The sequence below is a fragment of the Oenanthe melanoleuca genome, chromosome 10, assembly GCF_029582105.1.
Source record: "Oenanthe melanoleuca isolate GR-GAL-2019-014 chromosome 10, OMel1.0, whole genome shotgun sequence".
NCBI lineage: Eukaryota > Metazoa > Chordata > Aves > Passeriformes > Muscicapidae > Oenanthe > Oenanthe melanoleuca.
Window position 1 is genome coordinate 18368246 of NC_079344.1, and position 20865 is coordinate 18389110.

Here is a 20865-nt window from a genome sequence, read left to right on the forward strand (position 1 = left end):
AACTGCTGCAGGCAGCACTGCTGGTACATGGGGGGTGTTCTGGGATAAAGCACAGAGCTGGAGCTGTTACTGCCTCTGGAGAGCTGTGCTTCTGCTGAGTTTCCTGCAGTTCCCGTTCTCAGGTTGAATGTAACCCTCCACTGGCTTAGAGGAAGTGTCAGCATCAGTGCCAGAGCAAAGGAGAGTGACCAGTGTGCTGTGACACAGGCAGAGGTAACACATCAGGATGTAGCCACGGGCAGGTGGGCACTGCAGAGCCTTCCCAGTGCTCCCCTGTTGCCAGCAGGAATGCTTAGCCTGGCACACCATAAAGCTGCTGCCTTGTGAAGGGATTCTAGAGCAATTACGCCATTTCAGAGAAATAAAATCACACGAGTAAATCTTAAAACCCACATGCAAGCACTAACCCTTTTGTTTAAATTGGTTGTTCAAAGCTTTTATGTGATGGAGAAATATATTTTCCAAGAAAGCATTTAGTTTAGATTCCCATTAGTAACTTCACTGCTTTTATTTGTTAAACACGTGAAAAGAGGGACCTAACCAGAGTATCAAATTCTTGTGCATGCTCTCTCTCTGGTTTTAGGAGAACTATTTCTTAATGTAATTTTTCTGCTTACAGTATATGGCTTTGCAAGGTGTTGAAGCAACAAAACTTGAGAGAGATTAAGAAACATTCAAAAGCATTTTACTCTGTATATGTAAAATAAAGTCTAAAAGTTTGGGTAGATCTCAGTCTGGCAGAGTTTCTATCTCTTAGGTCATACAGAGAAAGCTTTTGGCCGTGGCTTTTTTGGCAAAAAGCTTTGTCTGGAAACATATTTAGTCAGCATATGAAATGTGATAGCCCTGGTAGCACGGCTGTGTCTGCAGGCACTAATAGAGTTAGGCTCCAGCCCCATCTGCTGTTGGATCGGGATTGCTCTGTTGGTTTGCCAGCACAGGACAGCCCTTGCCAAAACACAGAGCAGGACGTGAGGAGACTGACAAAGCCCTCCTGGTGTCAGCTCTCCCCTAATGATGCTGTTTGCACTCTGATGAAAGGCAGTGGTGCCCCTGCTGAATTCCAGCACAGCCTCTGTGCTGCTGGGCTCCCAGCACGGGCTCTGTGGGAGCTGCAGCTGAACCTGCAGGGTGCCAGCAGTGCCCTCTCAGTGCACCTGGGTGAGCAGCAAGGATGTTTGCACCCCAAGGCCTGCAAGAATAGAACAGGATTGATTTCCAGGGCCTGTGTTTACAGAAGGAGCGTGGACATAGAAATCCCTTCACCTCAGTAAAACGTCTCGCATAATTTGAGTTATGCAACAGTGACGAAGAGAACAGACTTGTGGATTTGGCTCAGAAGGCTTAAAATCTTCAGGCATTAATTCATGAAACTCTCAAATCCTGGATACTCTGGTTACTATAAAACACAGCAGATTCGTGTTTGATTTTTACTTAAGGCTGATAGTTTCAGGAAATAAAAAGATTCACTTTGAAAGAGATTTTCAGTTCTTCTTCAGTTGTTATTTCTGGAGGGGTTAGGTAGAAAAGCTACATGGGAAACAAATCAGGGACTAAAAATCCTTAGCTTAGTTTTGAGGATATCAGAATGGTTTATTGCCATTGTGGTAAGCAAAAGGAGAAAAAACAATGACTTTCTAAAAAGATTTCTGCTGTGTTTTTATCCGACTCTTCCAGGACATGAGAACAGACTGTCTGTTCAGCCAAAATACCTCTCCAGTTATCGCTTAACTCTGATGAAAAAAGTGCTAAAATGGCAGAGCTTGGGATTGCTTGAACATATTTTCTCACTTAAGCTGAGCTTGTTCACATTCAAAGCTAAAACAAATTATCTCAATTGCATTTAGGAGAGTAAACATACTCTTGCTTTTCTATCTTACGTTTGACTAGTTATGGTGAAAGCATAATGTGTGGTAATCTTTGGGTTTATGTCCTCGTCCTGCATTTGTTTTATTGGACAAAATTAAGGGTCAATGGTCCTGAACTAGTCAAGAGAATTACTCTATATTCTCAGTCATTGCTGTTTTTCCCTCTCTCTGCTTTAAGTAACATAGGGTTTAGCTGCCAAAGTTTTAATTCTTCTTGTATGAGAAGAATGATAGTCGCACTTTGGTTTTGCATTTCAGTTATGTGGTTTTGTAAATGAAGACGTCAGCAAAAGGCTACTTGCTCCTTCCACATTGTCCCTAGTGTGGAAAATAAAACCATCAAGCAGATTTTGCTCATTCTCATTCTGTTTTGTGTCCTTCCAGCATGATCACTGCCCAAGGAGGTGCCCGTACTACGTGAACAGAGCGGAAGCACATGGATGAGACTCCTACCATGCACTGAGCAGCACGGCAGCAGGCGCAGAGCTCTGGGAAAATGTCTGCTTGCAACACTTTCACTGAGCACGTCTGGAAACCCGGTGAATGTAAGAACTGCTTCAAACCCAAGAGCTTGCACCAGTTACCCCCGGTGTCGGAGAAAAAGCCCCTCTCCCATGGAAACCTGAAACCCAATGCAAACCAAAGCAGCAGCCAGCGCGGGAGGAGCAGCGGCAGCTTCCGGCCGCCCGTGGCCAAGAAGCCCACGATAGCCGTGAAACCCACCATGATGGTGGCAGACGGGCTGTGCGGGGAGCTCGCCGTGCTGGAGCAGTGCGAGAACAAAGCCCTGCCCGCGGGCTGGAACCGCAACAAGGCGGCCTTGAACAGAAAACCACTGAACAACAATAACGAGGAGGAGATCGAAGGTTACAGCCATGGGCCCAGGCCTTATGGCAACAGCGAGGGCGTGGGTAAGATACCAAATAACAATAATAACGGACTGACAGAAGTTTTGAAGGAGATTGCGGGTTTGGACAGCACACCTCAGCTCACTGGAAATGAAACGAACTCAAGAGAAACCTTCTTGGGAAGGATAAATAATTGCTATAAAAGATCATTAGAAAGGAAGATCCCTCCGAGCTGCATGGTGGGTGGAATGAAGGATTCACAGAGTAAGCATGTTATTCTGAGTGGAAGCACTGAAGTCATAAGCAATGAAGGTGGACGTTTCTGTTACCCAGAGTTCTCCAGCGGAGATGAGAGTGAGGATGACACGTTTTTTGGCAGCATGCAGGAAGAGCACGAGAGCTGGGATGAAAGTGATGAAGAGTTGTTAGCAATGGAAATCCGCATGAGGGGCCAACCTCGCTTTGCTAATTTCAGAGCTAACACCCTGTCTCCTGTTCCGTTCTCTGTTGACAAAAAATGGAATACTGTGCCCCTTCGGAACAAGTCTCTGCAGCGGATCTGTGCAGTGGATTATGACGACAGCTATGATGAAATTTTAAATGGTTATGGGGAAGAGACTGTGATTCTTTATGGGCAAGAGAGCATGCAGAGCATGGTATCTTCTGATTCCACATCTCCTGATTCTTCTTTGACAGAAGAGTCTCGTTCTGGGACAGCCAGTAGTTCTTCCCAGAAGCTCTGTAATGGAGGATTATCTCCTAGCACTCCTCAGGACCTCAAAGTGATTGAACCAGAATACGAAAGTCTTTGTGACAATCAACAAGCGAAGGATGTGCCAAAAGCACCCAGAAATGCTCTGAAGGGTCTGGAAACTCACAAGGCAGTCCTTGCGCTTCGCCTGGAGGAGAAGGATGGCAAAATTGCTGTGCAGACCGACACACAAGAGAATAAAAGTTCTTCGGATGCTGCTGGTCAAGCTGTAACTATTAATTTGGTGCCTGTGGAGGAGCAAGCTAAACCTTACAGGGTGGTGAACATGGAACAACCAGTGTGCAAGCCATACACCGTAGTGGATGTCTCAGCTGCCATGACCAGTGAATGTAAAGAGAATCAGACTGAAACCTCAGAAACCAAAAAGGCATCGTCTAGCCCGAGCTCACCAGTAACCCCAGGCACACCTGTCGCGTCCTCTGCCGCATCCCCGGTGTGCGTGCACGCCAAGCTGAAAAAGTCCAGCGCAATCAGATACCAGGAAGTGTGGACTTCTAGCACTAGTCCGAGACAGAAGATACCTAAGGTGGAACTGATTGGAAACAGCTCAGGACCTTCCGTTCCTCCCAGGAAGACAAGCCACAAGTCAGCTCCTACTTCACCTACAGCTACAAACGTTTCTTCAAAAACGATCCCAGTTAAGTCTCCTAATTTGTCTGAGATAAAATTCAACAGTTACAACAATGCTGGCATGCCGCCTTTTCCTATTATCATTCACGATGAGCCCACTTATGCTAAGAGTTCCAAAAATGCTATTAAAGTTCCTATTGTAATCAATCCAAATGCCTATGATAACCTGGCCATCTATAGAAGTTTTCTAGGGACCAGTGGGGAGCTGTCCATCAAAGATAAAACTACAAGTGTGATAAGCCATACCTATGAAGAAATAGAAACTGAAAGTAAAGAGTCTGAAGCCATAGGCAGCAAACCCACTGAGTTGCCCCAAGCAAAGGGGGTGGCCAATAGCTCTGAGTGCAGGCTGGGCTCTGTGGCTCAAAAGGTCCAAGAGTTCAACAGCTGCCTCAGTAAAAGCCAGATATCCCCACAGAGAAGTCACAGTGCTGACCACAGCTCCCCATCCAGAGTTCAGAAGGCAACGCCGGAGCCTGTAGCCAGAGCAGATGTGACCCCAGATGGTTCCGTTGGCAGCAGTGGCGGCAGAGAGAACGCAAGCACGGTGCTCTCACAGATTGTGGCTTCTATCCAGCCTCCACAGTCTCCTCCAGAAACGCCTCAGTCTGCTCCCAAGTCCTGTAGTGTAGAAGAGCTGTATTCCCTACCCCCTGAGGGAGATGCTACTAAAAGCACCCTGGTACGGCCCAAATCTCTGTTTACATCACAGCCTGAAGTAGAGTCCTCCAAGACAGAAAACGCAGGCACTAAAATGCAGAAAGATCCCCTTTCACAGCCAGCTGCCACTCCCTCTCCAAAGCCAGCACGAGCCACCCCGAGTGCCACAAGTCCCCAGGCGGAGCAGGCGCCGCCGTTCCCCCCTCCACGCTCCACCTCCTCTCCCTACCATGCCAGTAACTTGCTGCAAAGGCATTTCAGCAACTGGGCCAAACCCAACAGCCCCACCAGGTCGACAGAGGCCGAGTCCATCCTGCACTCGGAGGGGCGGCGGCCCGATGCCAAGCCCAAACGCTGGATATCGTTCAAGAGCTTCTTCCGCCGCAGGAAAGCCGACGATGAGGAGGAGAGAGAGAAGGACAGGGAGAAGGGGAAGCTGGTGGGTCTGGATGGAACTGTTATCCACATGCTGCCCCCTCCTCCAGTGCAGCGGCACCACTGGTTCAGCGAGGCCAAGTCGGACTCGAGCGAGAAGCCGTCCATCGTTTTCATGTACAGGTGTGAGCCGGCACAAGCGGAGCCGAGGGCTGAGCTCCCTCACAAGGCTGGGCTGGAGGCTGCCATCGCTGAGGCACTGGCGAAGGACAAGGCAGAAACGCAGGAAAAGCCTCCAGAGAGCTCGCAACAGAACACAGCCAGCCATTCCTCACCACCTCAGGCTCCCAAGAAAATCCCCAGGTACCACTCTGCTCTTTTAGTCTCTTACTCAGTTGTGAACTGTCCTGTATATGCTGCTCAAAAGGGAAAGACTAAAGAGTTTTATTACCTTAATGCAATTCTTTCAAAGTATATTTATTTTTGGTAACTTGGGTATATTTTAAAATCTTTCTGTTACGTTAGATACCAGAAAAGGTGTAAAACATACATTTCTTCTTCTGCTTACTAGAAAAGCAGTACCTGATATTTGAGTTTGTCTTGCAGGCTCACTAATATGTCACAATAGCCATGTTCCATTGAATCAGATCCATTTTCTTGAATTTCTACTTTAAGAAAGCATTTCTGTGTTATGGGAAATTTCAGAATTTCCCAGCAGAAATAGAAAGCAACTATTGAGAAGTACAATAGAAATTAAAAGATCTGTGACTCGTGGAAGGTGCTGTGCTAACTTTGCCTCTCATGCCCAAGAATTCAACAGATGCTAATTAACCACACTGCAACATCACTGCAGAGCTCCCAAAATAAACCTTGTAAAAAAGTAGTAACAGAATTAGACTACCTACAAAACAGTGTTATCTCTGTCTTGCAAGGCCTTTAGCAGTGACAGTTCTTTGTCCCCTGACAGTATTGGATCCAGTAAGAGCTGGTCACATCAGCTTCAGTCAATCATGCAGGCAGAGTAAAATTCCCTGAGTGCTGGACCTGGACCACAGCTGTGGATGTGTTAGAATTTGTCTTCCAATGTTATTACATAAACCAATTCCAAAGTAGCCTCAAACATGAATTATTTATTTCATTATAACAACAACCTAATGGGAGGAAATCAAAAATTTTGTGAAGTGTGAGCCCCAGAAAATATATCATGACAGTGTTTTTTGGTTTTCTTTCTCTGTATTCTGTAGAAGAAAACTGTAGTGTATTTTAGCTAAAACCAGTTTTAACCTAATAAAAATCTCTACGTGAGCATAGTTAGAGCTTACCATGAACTGACTGCCACTTGTCCTAAAGTAAAAGAATTTTGTTTTCTTTCTCCATTGCTTATACAAGAAAAGTGCTAGAATAACCCTTGATAGGAAAGCAGTTTCTAGATTTATCCTAAATGAATTGATGAGAAGCAGGTCACCAATAGCCAACAGTAGTAACCTTTAGAGGGCACATTAAAGGATTGCAGGAGTTTGTGCTCTCAAGCCCCTTTACAGGAACCTAGTTTTTTCTCCTGTCTCTGGGGAAAGCTGGAGAAAGTAAGGCTGATTTTGGTTCCAGTGCCATCAGGAGATTCCCTTGCTCCCACCTCTCAGTGCCCTGCTCTTGTGCTGGCAGGCCAGTTCCTGTGCTCTGGTGAGCCAGCAGAGATCCAAGGGAGAAGGAGCTTTGCAGCCCCTGTTCAGCCACATCAGCTGGGTGATGTGCCAGGGCATGGGGCAGGACTGCTCTGGGTGGTGCCAGGGCAGGAGCAGCATGGCAGGGATTCCTGCACTGCCCTGGAGATGGTGCTGTTGGAATGTGTCCTGTTCTTGCACTGTGGCTGAGATTCCTTCTGCCCCTCCCCTGGAAGGCAAAGGGTCACTGATCTCTCATTCACTTATTCCAAAAAGCATACTTACTCTTTAGTTATCTTCAAGTCACAATAATGTTGGTTAAAACCATATCTCAGAATTTTCTCCAGTGAAAACTGGAATTTTCCAAATGTTAGAATTGGAATTTCCTCTTTCTGCCATTATTGTTCCCTGGTTTCTACAAATTTCAAAGAAAATATGCTGAGGTGCTGAGTTGTGGGAGCACTGGGCAGTGGGTAACTTTATGTTTCAGTTCTTGGTATCTTGAGTTATTTTGGGTTTTTAAATACTTTTTAATGTTGCTAATTGAGACCAAGTGAAACCTTATAATGCCACAAAATTGAAGGTTTTTATTGTTGTTTAAGGGGTTTGGCTTTTGTTTTTAATATCCCGGCGGGTGAGAATCAAGATTTCTAAATGCCATTTTTGCACAAGCAGGAGGCATAACCCATGAGAAGCTTGTTTTGTGTTAACCCTGCAGGTATTAGTACAAGGTTAGGTGTAATTCAGCTAAAATATGTGCATGGAAAAGATGTTTAGAATGTTCAGTTAAGCCTGAAGAGGCTGAGAAGAGAATGGATGACCTGAAGATAGCAATCAGTGAACAGGACACTTCCCTAACTCAGAATGCCAAGAACAGCAAGCTCTCTGAAAAAACAAACTGATGACCTGGAAAATAAGATAAGCTTTTAAAATGTCAGATTACTGGGGGGTCTTGAAAGTAAATTAAATGAAGATCCAGTATTTCCTTACTTTGCCATGGATTACAAAGCTGCTAAAGATTGATAACACAACCACAAAACAGCCAAAGATATTTCAAGTTATCACTAGAAAGGTCAGTTTTCCCTTTGAACAGCACTTGCAAAATAGTCAGTTTTTCAGAAAGCTGAAAATTCTCTCTCTGTTATACAAAGGAACTTGGTTTTGGTTTCTCAGTGTGATAGTTTCTGTTTGATGGCAGGATGCACATATGCTGGTTCAAAAGGAGCTAGTAAAAAATGATATATATTAAATTTACCAAAAATTTGTAGATAGATTAACGTTTGCTAAAAATCAGCAGTCATGTCAGTTTTATCATTAATTAGAATGAGAACACCTTTAGTTCATGAAGCAGCAGTTGTTCTCAGGCACAAAACCTAAAATTGACCAAAAGTTAAACATGATATTTCTGGCCTGAGTCACTGTAATTGATGAAGGTGGTACAGCACAGCGTGCAATCCACTCATCACAAGTTGAAGAAAAAGATCCTTCAAAGGCTTTGTTATCTTACAGATCAGAGTGTTCCTGTTGGAGTTTTTCACAAGATAAAGGCTTCTCCTCTCCCTCTCTGAGACACCAGTGCTCATACCCAGCAGCAGCTTGTTAGATTGAGACATTTCCTAAAAGCAAAGTGCAGCACAGAATCCTGCTGCTTCCTTGGCTGTCTTCATAAAGCACATCAGAGCTGAACTAATCTGATCTGGGCACAGCCATCTCCATTTCAGTCACAGGTTAAACTCAAGAGTTTCCTTTCACAGCTGCAAGTCAGCCATAACTTTCCTTTATGGGATCTGTGGGCCAGTCTTGGATGATGTGAAGGTAAAACTCTTTTTCATGAAGTATTTCCTTCAGGTAGTGAGGTCTGTATATTTCTTTTGTTCTGGTTCAGATAAGGAAGCAATTCTTCACAGCTGAATTTGTGATCACCAATCCAATTCCTAAGATTGTGTTAACTTTTGCAAAAGGATTTGAGCTCATAACTGACCTCTGTATAGTGGAATATGAGTGTTGTAACAGATCATTTAATAGAAACAATGGGAATCACTGTTCTTCAAAAATGTACTCCTACATTAAGATCAGGATTTCATCCAGAGACAGGCAGGAATAACTGCCACTGCCACATTCCACTTTCCACTGATCCAGTCCTGCAGATTCCACAGCTGCTTCAGAAGCTGCTTGGGAAGATAACAAAATCTGTGAAATCACAGTGGGGCTCTGTTTAAAGCAAAGTCCTTCCCAGTTTGGAGGGCTTCTGGTACAACTCTTAGGGTGAGGTTCTCACATGAACCCAGAAACTTTTAGGTACAGCCCAAGTAAAATGATGAGAATTCAAGGATGTTAGAGATGAAAAGAAATTCCTTGCTTGAGCAAGTTACTGAAATGGGAGAAATTCTCTCTGAAAATTTAAGGTGGATCAGCTCTTCCTTTTTGTCAAACACATCTTAGGGCTCTTCTTATCTAGGTATCAGCAAGCCTTAGCTACCTAACTCAGCAGTGCTTTTAAAAGTATTAACTAGATATCTTCTACCATTTAATCAATTAAAAATTTGTGAGATTTTTCTCTAGAACATTTTCCAGTTCTAACAGAACTGGAAATTCTGCATGTGCATTTAGTTTGGTAACATTTTATGTGAGAACTTGTAAACACCAAGGGCTGTTAAAGATCCAAGTGGAAGGGACTTTACTATTTATTATTTTATAAATTTAGATTAAGAAATGGTAAATCATATATTATTGTTCTTAACTCCTCTAATACAGTCTGTAAAATGGAAAGGCTGAGAACCTAAAATGGATAAAGAAAAATATCTTCTTTATAATGCAGAGTTAATCTGTGAAACTCATTGCCATTAAGTTTCAGTGACACTAAAGAGCTTAGCAGGATGTCTTTACTGGATTATCGAGTGTACTCCCTTTATCCGTGCAAACATCGCATTATACAAGATCTTTAAAAAAAAAATTCTAAAGCTTCAGGACTAAGCCAGCTTCTCAATAATCAGAATCAGGAATAAACTTCATGGCTTAGTTGTTCCAGGTTGTCATTTGAGAAGTTTGTTTCACTTTCCTCTTCAGTGACTCTTTGTGGTGGTGAGGAGGGACTGAGCTGCAGGAGCCACTGGAATGTTTTCTGTATCCATAGTGCCCTGTGACTGAAACCTGGGCACTGGCTGTCTCTGCTCAGTGTTTTGCAGGAATAAAGTGGTCAGTGTTGTGAGAAGCTCCTGGGGAAGGCAGCCTCTGACCTCCCTCCAGCCATTAACCTCTGCATTTTTCCTCCAGCATTATTCAGTCAGTTTAGGCTTTATATTGGCTTTATCAGTTTAAAAGTGCAGGGCCTGAGGGCATCCCAAAGTACTCCCTTTGAAACTAATATAGCTACAAATTGCACAGTTGGGTTTTTGTGTGTGTAAAACACAGTCCTCTTCCTTGTCATCTCCAGCTGTACAGCTGCCATTGATGGCTGCTGTGCCAATGAGCAGATCAGAGTCTGTGCTGGCTCCGAGGCCACATCAGCTTTTCTCTGGTTCTGTCACTAATTCCTGCCACTGGGATTTATGTGCTGTCTTGCACAGAACTGTGCTCCCTCACCTTGACCTCTGGATCTGACCCTAATTCAGGAATACACACTCACAATCACTTCTTATAAAGCGTTCCACTTTATCTCCCTCATATTCATTTGCTGTTTATTAATCACTCTAATTGAGAAGGCGTGCTCTGCATAGAGGAGAACGCAGGTCACACAAGAGTGTGATTCCAGTGTCTTCACCAGAATTAACTTGCTACACAGGCAGCTTTCTGGATCCTACTGTTCCCAAAAGACCCAGGCAATTTAGACCACATCATCTTCTGGCTATCCTCCAAAAACCGTGGAGGAGGTGAGCCTGAAGGAAAGAGAGGCATTTGTCCCTGCAGAAAAATAACATTTGTAAAACAGTTTTGAGTCTGTGCACACGTGAATGTCAAGTGTTTGATTTCAGTGGGGTGTTGTCGGAAGGACAGTCATTTTTATGGCAAGTTTTGTTGCTTCACATGATCTCAGCTGCTTAGGAAAACAAACACGTTCTCTGCGTGCAGAGGGCTGCTTCCTCCTCTAACTGAATAGTTGTTTAGCTTCAGCCACTTGTGCCTGAGGAGCAGAGTTCTCTAAGATAATTAATTTCTGTGAAGTTTGTTTTTGAAATAAAAAAGGGAAGAGAAAAAGACTTGGACAGAGGAGCTGCGCCCACTATGGTAGATGCTAAATATGTACTCTTATGCAAGGCATCAAAGAATCCATCCTGGCAAAATATCTATAAATATCCCAAATAAGGAGATAGCTTCAAGTATGACTTGCTACCAGCAAGCAGATAGAAAGTTACACAAAAGCAGGCTTTAATGGTTTTAGTCTGAGTGAAGTGCCTGTTTATCAGCTGCTCCTCTTTCCTCGAAAAACCAGTCATTTTAACTCTTTAGTTCATGAAGGAGCTGGGGACTTGGTTCTTGTAGCTCCCTGAGTGAGGAGGGTTCTCCCTTTTATTCCTGCTGTGTGTCCTGCCAGCACCACTGAAGGGTTTGACATTTGCACTGAGTACATAAGCTTGATCTCTGTGTCCTCAGCGTTAAGATACTGGGACGCATTTCCCCATGGCTTTCATGATGTGACCTCTAATTGCTGCGGTTTAAAATGTATTCTTTTGAGGCACCGAGTACAGATTGGAGATACTCTCTTACTCTTAACAATAGGTTAGTGTTACTTGCTGGAGCTCCGGAGAGCTGGACGTGCTGTACGGGGCAGTAGCCGCGAGTGAGGCCATAGGCTCATTCCAGAGCAGTGATGCAGCTGCTGGCCCTGCAGGGAGGCAGTGCAGGAGTTAAGAAGGCAGGGCGGGATGTGCCGGCTGCCGGGGCCTTGGCAGGGCCCAGCCCCCGAAGGTAAACACTAAGGTGCAGTAGGTGTATCACTCTGTGCAGAGTTCAGCCCTCTTGCTCACAGCTTGCACAACTTGTAGCACACCAGAACACTGTGGAATCAATGGCTCGCCAGAGTTTCAAGACATGATTAAAAGACTCAAGAAGGCCCTGAAAGAATTTCCTTTAATGGGGAATTGTGTGAGTGAGTACAGTGGGTGAGTTGGTATTTTTTTCTTTCTTCCTTTCTAGCTGTTGGTTTACTTTGGCAAAATGCTTCTGAGCTTAGGTTTAGTGTATGTGCTTGCATGTGTCTGGTTTGGAGAATGAGTATGTTCTTACCTCACCAAATGATACTAAAAAAGTTACTTTGAGATGTGGTAATTCCTGGTTTGTGGCAATGGCAGAACTGTGGAGCTATTAGAACCTATTTCTTCTTAAAGAAAACATTCCTGTTGAGGAATGCAGGTATGTATATTATTTACAGCAACTACAAGTCTTCAGTTAAATTATCCTGAGAGCCTTGTTACTGCTTTAATTTTACGTCTGCTTGACGCTGAAATTACCGAGGTTAACACTTTCATGTGGATATATTTATGGCACATGGAATGTTCTTCACACCATTCCTATGCATGGTACTAAAATTGAACAAAAAACATTACGCTGATTAAAGATTACATCTTTTTGAACTTATGCCATTTTTTCTCTTTTACTAACAAGTTCTAATGAGTTTGGTTTGTGTCAGCCTGCAGTTAAAATTCATGACTCTGAGCAGAAACAGCATGTGTACACTGCACTGTCCTGGGTCTTGTCATGCAGAGCATTGGCATGTTTGAATTTTGTACTCAGGGTTGCTACAAGATTGTGCCCCAGGATTCCCAGGATTTTGGCTTTGCCACAGACATATACCTATCATTTATGTTGACTCTTTGTGGAAGTTTGAAATCCTTATCACAAAAAATAACTATCTCTACAAATACCCCATGGGCTGATCATTTTTTTGATGGAAGTGCGTTACTCCTGTCCCTAATGGAAGTCACAAGTAGTTCAAATTCTTGCTGTTGCATTTGATCAGGCTGTAGTAATGAGAACTAGCAAACAGCACATATGCTCCTGAGATTTGGCCCGTAATGAGTATTTGTTTCTGCAAGTGAGAGAACATAAAGGCATGGAAATATTTTTGCTCTGACATGTTTTTGTGGCATATTATTGATAATTGCTGCTATATTTTAAGTATGATTGGGGAGTTTTATTAAATCTCAGCATTTTTTTCATGCATATAATGCTCAACTTTTAAATTATACTGTAATAAATATATCCATGGAAACCAACTGAATGCATGACTTTCAGATTCTGTGCTATAAGTCATCACAGTTTGATTAAAACTTCATAGCTAAGAGCAGGCACAGAGCAATGTCTTCAGTGCCTTTTGCAGTTGGCCTAATGCAGGTGGATTTTAATGGTGGAGAATTTTGTATGGGAAAGAGATTATTGGCCTAAATGAGGTCTATTTCCCAGTGTCAGTTCCCAAAATCCTACCAGTATGTGAAAATGTATCACTGAGGTTTTATGCATCTATTGGGACTTAATCCCCCTTACTCTACCTTGTTATATTTGTTTGAGGCACAATTGTTTGCACTGGTACAAAGCACCTTAAACTCTGCTGCTGAGTCCCACACACTTCGCTCAGAATCATGCCTGCATATTTATGAGTAGGGATGTTGATGGTAGCCAAGCTGTAAAACATTTTATTGTACCTTGTATATCAAAGGCATGAACTATTATATTATATATAATCATGATAATAGTAACTGACATGTTACTATTTCAGTCACAAGTTGTTTCTTCTCATTCAGGAAAACAAAAACTGTAGATAATTGTTGTTAGAACAGGAGGGTGAAAGAACTTGTTTCTTTCCCAGTTCATTCCCCTTCCTGAAGACACTCAGTGCCCTGGCGCTCTGCCAGCAGGATCCCGTGCCCAGCTGGGCTCTGCAGGTGACTCTGTTGTGTCTGTTTCAGTCAAGTGCCCGATGACCCCGCCCTGGAGGAGCTGTCCCCTCGTGTCCCCAGAGCCGTGTTTGTGAAGCAGGACAATGGGGGCAGCGCCTCCGTCATCCCGGTCTCGTCTGCCCGCGGGCCTCCGGGGGAGGAGCAGAAAGAAGAAGCCCCAAATTCTCCTGATCTGAGTGCCTGCAGTGCTACCTACAGCAATCTAGGTGAGTGGACTCTCACAGAAAAACACAGGAACTGGGTCCGGTTTTGGATACCTTCCCAGGGTGTGAGAGCCTTTTCTTCTGAACAGCTCAATGGATCTTCATAAGGGGAGCTTTTAATGCCTAACTGCTAAATATTGATTTACAGAAAATAAAGATATAGAGTCTCATTCAGAGATCATAATCAAGAAAGTGAAGATTCAACAAAAAAAACTCAAAGGTTTGTTTTCCTGTAATTTAAAACAGTAATTTTAATTATCCTTAGTGATAAACATCTCAAATGATTTTTAAAAGAGACATTTCTCTATCTCTTTGGAGGAACTTTTGTCAAAGAAGTTTAAAAGAAAGAGCAAGCTACCTAATTTCTTTAGTAGGAGTAAGTAAAATTCAATATTTTTCTAAACTTCAGCAAAAGATAGGACTTTTTATTTTAGAGCATCAATAACTGCTAAAATATTTGTACCCATCTTCTTTTGGCTGAAACTATTCTTATCCTAGACAAAGAGTTTACTTTTGCTCCTTCCCAGTGAGATCTGAATGTCCTGCAGGTACTATTCCCAGATTACTGAATTCCTGACTCATTAAAGAGATCCATGGATGCAGGGCTTCTCTGGAAGATAAGGAAGCAAGATAAACAGCATCTCCTGATGCACAGTGTCAGTATTATCAGCCGAATTTTCTCAAGCATTTTGATTTGCAGTACTGTGAAGTCAGGGATTCCTACAGCCAGGTTTTCTAGAACAACAAAATCTCTCATTTATTTACATTCCAGGATATCCAAAGACATGTTTTTTGAACATCCCAATCCTGAACAAAGCAACTTGTTAAGCACTTGGCCAAGAATAAACTGATTGTGTTATATGGCTCATGAGTACATGAGTTCAGGGGGTTTGGCATGTCCACACAGGTTTCAGGGATCAAGGACTAAACTTTAAACCCTCAGGTGCATGCATTCCTTAGACATTCAGTGAAAGTGTTGCATTTTTTTGCTTAATTCGAATTAGTGGTGAGCTTATTAGTGGATTCTGCTATTAAAACATTAATTAGGTGTTGTTTATAAAGCATAAGAAGGAGAAATATCCTGTCCAAGTGCGATGCTAACATCTACCAAAAAACTCTTCCTCAAGGAGGAAAACTAAAATCTGTATCTTTGTGGGGAATTACTCCTAAATCTAATCAATTATTTTTGATATACTGAGATATATATCTGTATTTATATTTGCTGTATTTAGAAGACAGGGACACTGCAGACACAATCCAGGGAGTTAAGGTCTAGCTACATCAGAACTACTTGTACCATGTTTATCCCATGCAGCAAATACCATCAAACACTGGAACAGCCTGCCTAGAGAAGTTATGGGAACTCTGTCTGTGGAGATATTCACAGATGATCTGAACAAACTGCTCCAACTGACCAGGCCTGACTGTCTCCAGAGATCCCTTCCATCAGTCCTGGCCTGAATTAGTGCTGCTCCTAAGTTTGAATGTTCCTTTTTAAAACCATAAAAAAGTCCACCCCTTAGCAATTTATTCAAAATCTTCTCATCGTGGGTTCACTTTGAGCTTTGCTGTCTCCAGAGTAACCTTTTGGTGTGAAAGAGTTAAGTTAGCTCTGGGGCTTGCCTGCCTCTGGCTGCCTGTTGTAGGAGCAATGCTTCCCTAAATGGCACTGAGCTCCCTGGCTGCCCTTCAAAGGCTTCCTGCTTTACTCCAGCAGCCTCACTTTCCAATTCAGATGGCAACAGAGAGATTTCTAGGTAGGGACAGAGAATAATTCCTACTTGTTTCCACATCTTGCATCACCTAGGCAGCAAAATCTTATCTTTTGTAGAATTAACAACTACTGGTATGTGAAACTGGAAGAAAGGATAATATGAGAAGTTACATCACATTTGACTCTTGCCTCACCTGCAATTAGAGCTACATGCTGCAGTTTGTAAAATACATCTTGTGAACATCTCAATTTGCAGCACAATGCATGATGTTCACTTTTTAAACTAATCTGATACATATTCTATGTATTTTATTTAAAAGCAGATAATGTGTCTCTACTTTGATAAATGGCTAATCTTCAGTTCTGACACATCATGAACAGAAATTATTGCAAGCCTTGGTAAATTTTCATCTGCAGTCAGGTAATAGTTTATATAAGGTACTGCCCTCAAATATATTTGGTTTGGCCTTCCAAGAGACAAGCCTTACAAAACAGGAATCAGGAGGAATTCCTTCAGGAATCAGGTACAACAGAGAAGATTTGGGGCTTTTCTGAGATCCCACTATGATGATAGGATAAGATGTGTTTCTGGTGTAGAAACAGGAAGAAACTTGAGTAGGAGGAGAGAGGTTCTTCACTGCTGTGGTCACAGTCAGGCTCTGGTGCCCACAGTTCAGGAAGAGTGTTTTACAAATTGCACAGGCTCTAAAGAAAAGCTTTGCAAATGCCTGGTATCGTGTCAAGCACTCCATAGAGACAAATTCAGAATCTGAATCCATTCAGTTTATCAAAGTAAGAGTCTGGCTTGATCAGGGGTGGGTGCTCTTGTGGTGAGCAGAACTGTGATGAGGGAGACCTGTGGTATCAACTATTTAACAAAACCCAGAGGCTGCCACTTGAATCAAGATGAAGAAACAAATGTTCAAATGTGTAAGGGATGTTTCTTTTGTAAGGGGTTCTTTTATTGTTCCAGAACTTAATTCAGGTAAGCCCTGTAACTGATGATAAGGAAGACAAAGCCTTTCCTTTACAAATCTTTAAATTGTTCTGTCTTTGTTTGAATTTGTTGGGAAAATTGACTTCATTGAATTTGCATGGCTGTAAGTAGATTAAGGTATTCTCAATATACTCAGGATAGTACTTCTACCATTGAAAAAAAGAATAGGTTATTTCATTATCAGCTGTTTTTCTCTTTACACCCAAAGAAATGGGAAAAAAACGGAGACTGAGTTTCTAGGCTTTGTGATTGCTGACATTGGAAGAAAATCCCAATCATGGATCTGCCATGGGGCATTGCCTCAGTCAGTGAGTTAGACCAGGGCAGAAAACCAGTCCTTTACCAGGCTGTAAATAGGTAATGAGATCATTGTTGATGAAAACTGACAGTTCAGTGACAGACAGTGATTACAGCATCAGTCTGGTGCATGTTGTATAATACATAATTAGCACAGGTAATGTCTAACATGATGCAATGGAGGGTGGGCAGCAAGACCTGACAAGTCACCAAGCAAACAAAGTGAGGCTTCTCTTACCTGCATCTCACAAGAGACCTGTGCCCAGTCTCAAGCTATTGCTGAGACACTGCAGGTGCATCACCAATGTTACCTGAAAAAGGTCTGCTTTCCTTTCTCACACATATCATCATTCCAGTAAGATTTTTATATATGAAATTGACAATAAATGTGTAAACAATGGAGGATTGAATCCAAATCTGTGCACAGGACAGTTTTGTAGAATAGTGATATACATGGACAGCATTTATTGGAATTGGGGCTGTGAAGCATGCTGGTAGCTTTTGCAGTGGTTGGAAGGTACCTGATGCATTTGTGGGTTTTTTCATGGTTTGGTTATTTTTATCAGTCAGGATAAGTGTTATTAAGGAGTGATGTCAGATTTGATAGTTTCAGCAGCTAACATAAATAGGCTGCAGTACAAAGTCTGATGATAAATCAGTTACCCAGAAAAATTAAATTTAAATGCCTTTCTCAGAGGCCTGTCAGAGTTTCAGAACTCTGCATGGTGTCTGGAGACTTAAGCATTAATATTTAAATAGTATAGTGAGATTCTATAATGGAAGATCTTATTGAACTGTAGAATTATTTAAAGCTCTCTAGAAATCTTCTGTTTGTAAAGAGTTAATTTTTTTTCTGTCATTGAGTAGTCTGGAATCCAATTCAAAGATCTCTCAAAGTGGTAGCCTGATATAGTCCCTGTTCTTCCTTTTTATTTTGCCTTCCAAGAGTGTGGCTCAGGCTGAACTTGCAGTGTTGGAGAGTCTGTGCAGTAGGTAAGGAAATTATGAGTTTAGGCATACAAGGGGAGAAGGAAAGGATAGGCAAGAAAAAGAAATTATTGCTCTGCTGGTATTTCTATGCAAAAGGACATTCTCGTGCCTTTAACAGGGCCAACATTTAAGACAACCTTTTTCTTGCTAGGCAATGAATTTATAAAAAATTGGGCCGTGTAGTTTCCTGCCATGCGTGGGGAAGGCTGAGCTGGAAAGACTGGCCAAGACATAGCCCAATGGCTATGAAAGCAATGTACAGTGTTAGAACTCATCATAGAAACAGTGTAGGCAAGAAACTTTTCGACTGGATAGCACAGATGGTTAGATTTCAATATGGAAAACTTGTTCTTGTGGGAAGAAACTACACTGTAACAGAGCATGTTACACAAACTCATTTTTCTCAGCTGAGAGTACTTGAAACAGTAACTACAGACTGACTTGTACATTCAGTTCTCTGGAACCTGCCACCCCCTTCAGACATCTGAAAAAACAACTTCTGGTTAGGAAAACCTTCTCCAATTCTGTTTGGATGTCACAGTGCCAGTAGCTATGCAAAAGCAACACTGGTTGCAGTCTCAACACTCTCCTCTGTGAACAGCTTTTGGAGGACAGAGCCATTAAAGCAAACAGAAAATAAGAGAGTCAAGCACTAACATTGTTATAAATCTTACCTTTCCTGGAGAGGGCTGCTGCTGCTGCTCTGATTAGTTTCCTTGTTTCCCTCTAGCACCTGTGCATCCCTGGGTTAGCAAGTCCCACAAGCAAGGCAGGTTAGCAGACTGCCTCCTGAATAGTGTCCCTGTCACACCCCAGCCGTCTCAGCAGAGTGGGGAAGAGGGTGAGGAGGAGAAAATAGGCAAGTTGATCTTTAGCACAGAGTGTTGCTGGGGAGAAGGACATGGGTCACAGATTTTGTAAGATTGAGCAGTTGTGGAAGAGGACACGTTTGCATGAGAAGGAGAATTGGATGCAAAGTAGAAATGAACTTGTCTCAGGATTAAGCAAAAGGTTCTGGATGTGTGTCTGGCATGCAGACATCAATTCTGATTTTGACTTGGAATCATACCACACTTCACCTCTGCAAAAGGAACTTCACAGCAAAGTTCCTGTAGTGCCCAGCTGCCACCAGAATTCGATGCTGCAGCACTGCAAATACTCACAGTACTAAGCAGCAGTAGGGCCCCCCAAGCCCTCCAAGAGTTACACATTTTTCAGCAACCTTTGCAATGATTTGCAGTCTTCCCTCAATATCAGATATGTACAAAACTGATAGAATTTCCTGCTCAAAACTGTTTTTTTTAAGCACTAGAATAGCCAGGCTTATCATTAAATCCATAAGGCTCTACTGAGGGTTTCTGGAGCTTAAACAAAAGATAGGGATAGAGCTTTCATTTGGGATGTTGTCTCCTTGGAACGATTGAAAAGAGAACGATTGTTCAGAAAGCAGGGTGCAAGGCTGTTTTGTTTGGGGATACAGATAAAAATATGATTCTTTCTGATCTTCTGAAATTTCAGCATTCTAACTCAGCTTTGCAGGCTGCCTGCATGGATTTCAGGTTCTGTAGTGTTCATAAAAACTGTAACAACATACTTAACATGCAAAGGAACCTTTCTTTCTTTCTTTTTGCAAACTGCAAAGTCATTAATTATTAATTATGGGTTGAAATGATGTCATTCAGATCTGAATCTTAGATCCCCCTAGTGTGGTTCAGGATTCCAGTTTAGTCCTCTCTTGATAAGGATTTGGTCGGCTTGGCAGTGTTAGGTTAACAGTTGGACTCTGATCTTAAAGGTCTTTTCAGCCTAAATGACTTTATGAGTCAGCACCTTATAAATAGTCAAATAGTTACAGTGCCTGTTCCCTTACTGAAAAGATGCTCAGCTGCAGTCATTCAGAGCATCCATCTCAGACCTGCTGTTTTCAACTGTCAAGAGTTGACTTTCTACCTCACCATGATAGTCAGTGAACCTTCCTGGAGAAGCAGAAAGCTTATAAAATAACTTCTCAGGAAATAGCAGTTGATTGGAAAGATCTCCTTTTGATATGAGTAACAACAGTTTAATTGTCCCAGAGCAGAGAGTTGGTCATTTGTATTATGTATTTATTAGTTTTTATTCTCCAATATATTATTGTAATTTATTTATTCTGCATTTCCAAGGACTCTGGCACTTATGAAACATAAATGCCCTTTATATAAGCCATCCAAAACACATAACAGGAAGTTTATCTTCCCTGGATTCACACAAATGTCTGAAACTAGAAATTCCAAGCTTGTGTGTATGTAACTTGCCATTTGGAATCTCTTGAGTGAAGCCAGGTCTGATTATCTCTGAATGTAACATTGTCAACAAAGGTACACATGGCAAGTAAGGAAGGGAAATTAGACATTAATTAACATTAGAGAAGTTGCAGTCAGGGGGAGGGCATGAGAGTTTTAATTGCAGGGTAGAAACTATTTCTGTCAAAATATGATCCTACTCTTGATGGCAACGTACTTGTCAACTTGAGTGAAAGTTGGCTTAACTTCCTTGATTTCACCCTGTGAATGTGCTGAGGCAATCCTGAGTGCCTGATGTGACCACCAGAGTACCTGACTAACAGTATCTGAAAGATGTCATTTGTGTCTGGTTCCATTCTGAAACAGGGTTTTCTGCCTGTCTAGTGCATTTCCCAATTGTTTTATGGGCTCTTATCCACCCTCAGCTGTAGCACATTTGAATAGAAGGTAAGCTCAGTTGACTGCAGAAGAAATTATAGGACACTGGATGTAATTGCTGAAACTGGACTTGGCCGAATTGTCAATTTGAGGTTTGGTTTTTGCTTGCAGTTCTTGTCATTGATCTGCTGGATGTAAAATGGCAGCACTGCTGGCACTGAAGCTGATTTCAATATGTATGCCAAAGTCAAATCAAGACTGGCTGGATGTAATTAGATATATATGATGCTGATTTGG

The 20865-nt window shown here is 42.3% G+C and overlaps 2 protein-coding genes across 9 annotated transcripts in view; one reads left to right on the top strand and one right to left on the bottom strand.

The window, feature by feature from the left end:
• Positions 1 to 18756, bottom strand: part of HMG20A (high mobility group 20A) — a 126679-nt gene extending 107923 nt beyond the window's left edge. For all 6 annotated transcript variants that reach the window (XM_056499385.1, XM_056499383.1, XM_056499384.1 and 3 more), the window contains exon 1: positions 18583 to 18756. The gene's annotated coding sequence lies outside the window, so the exon portion shown is untranslated. The remainder of the gene's footprint in view (positions 1 to 18582) is intronic.
• PEAK1 (pseudopodium enriched atypical kinase 1) overlaps positions 1 to 20865 on the top strand; it is a 67624-nt gene that overhangs the window by 29768 nt on the left and 16991 nt on the right. For 2 of the 3 annotated variants that reach the window (XM_056499374.1, XM_056499376.1), the window contains 3 exons: positions 2253 to 5516; positions 11797 to 11913; positions 13717 to 13913. In XM_056499374.1, the coding sequence (XP_056355349.1) occupies positions 2365 to 5516; positions 11797 to 11913; positions 13717 to 13913 (3466 nt within the window). In that variant the 5' untranslated portion in view covers positions 2253 to 2364. The remainder of the gene's footprint in view (positions 1 to 2252; positions 5517 to 11796; positions 11914 to 13716; positions 13914 to 20865) is intronic. The other variant, XM_056499377.1, reaches the window with a different exon arrangement.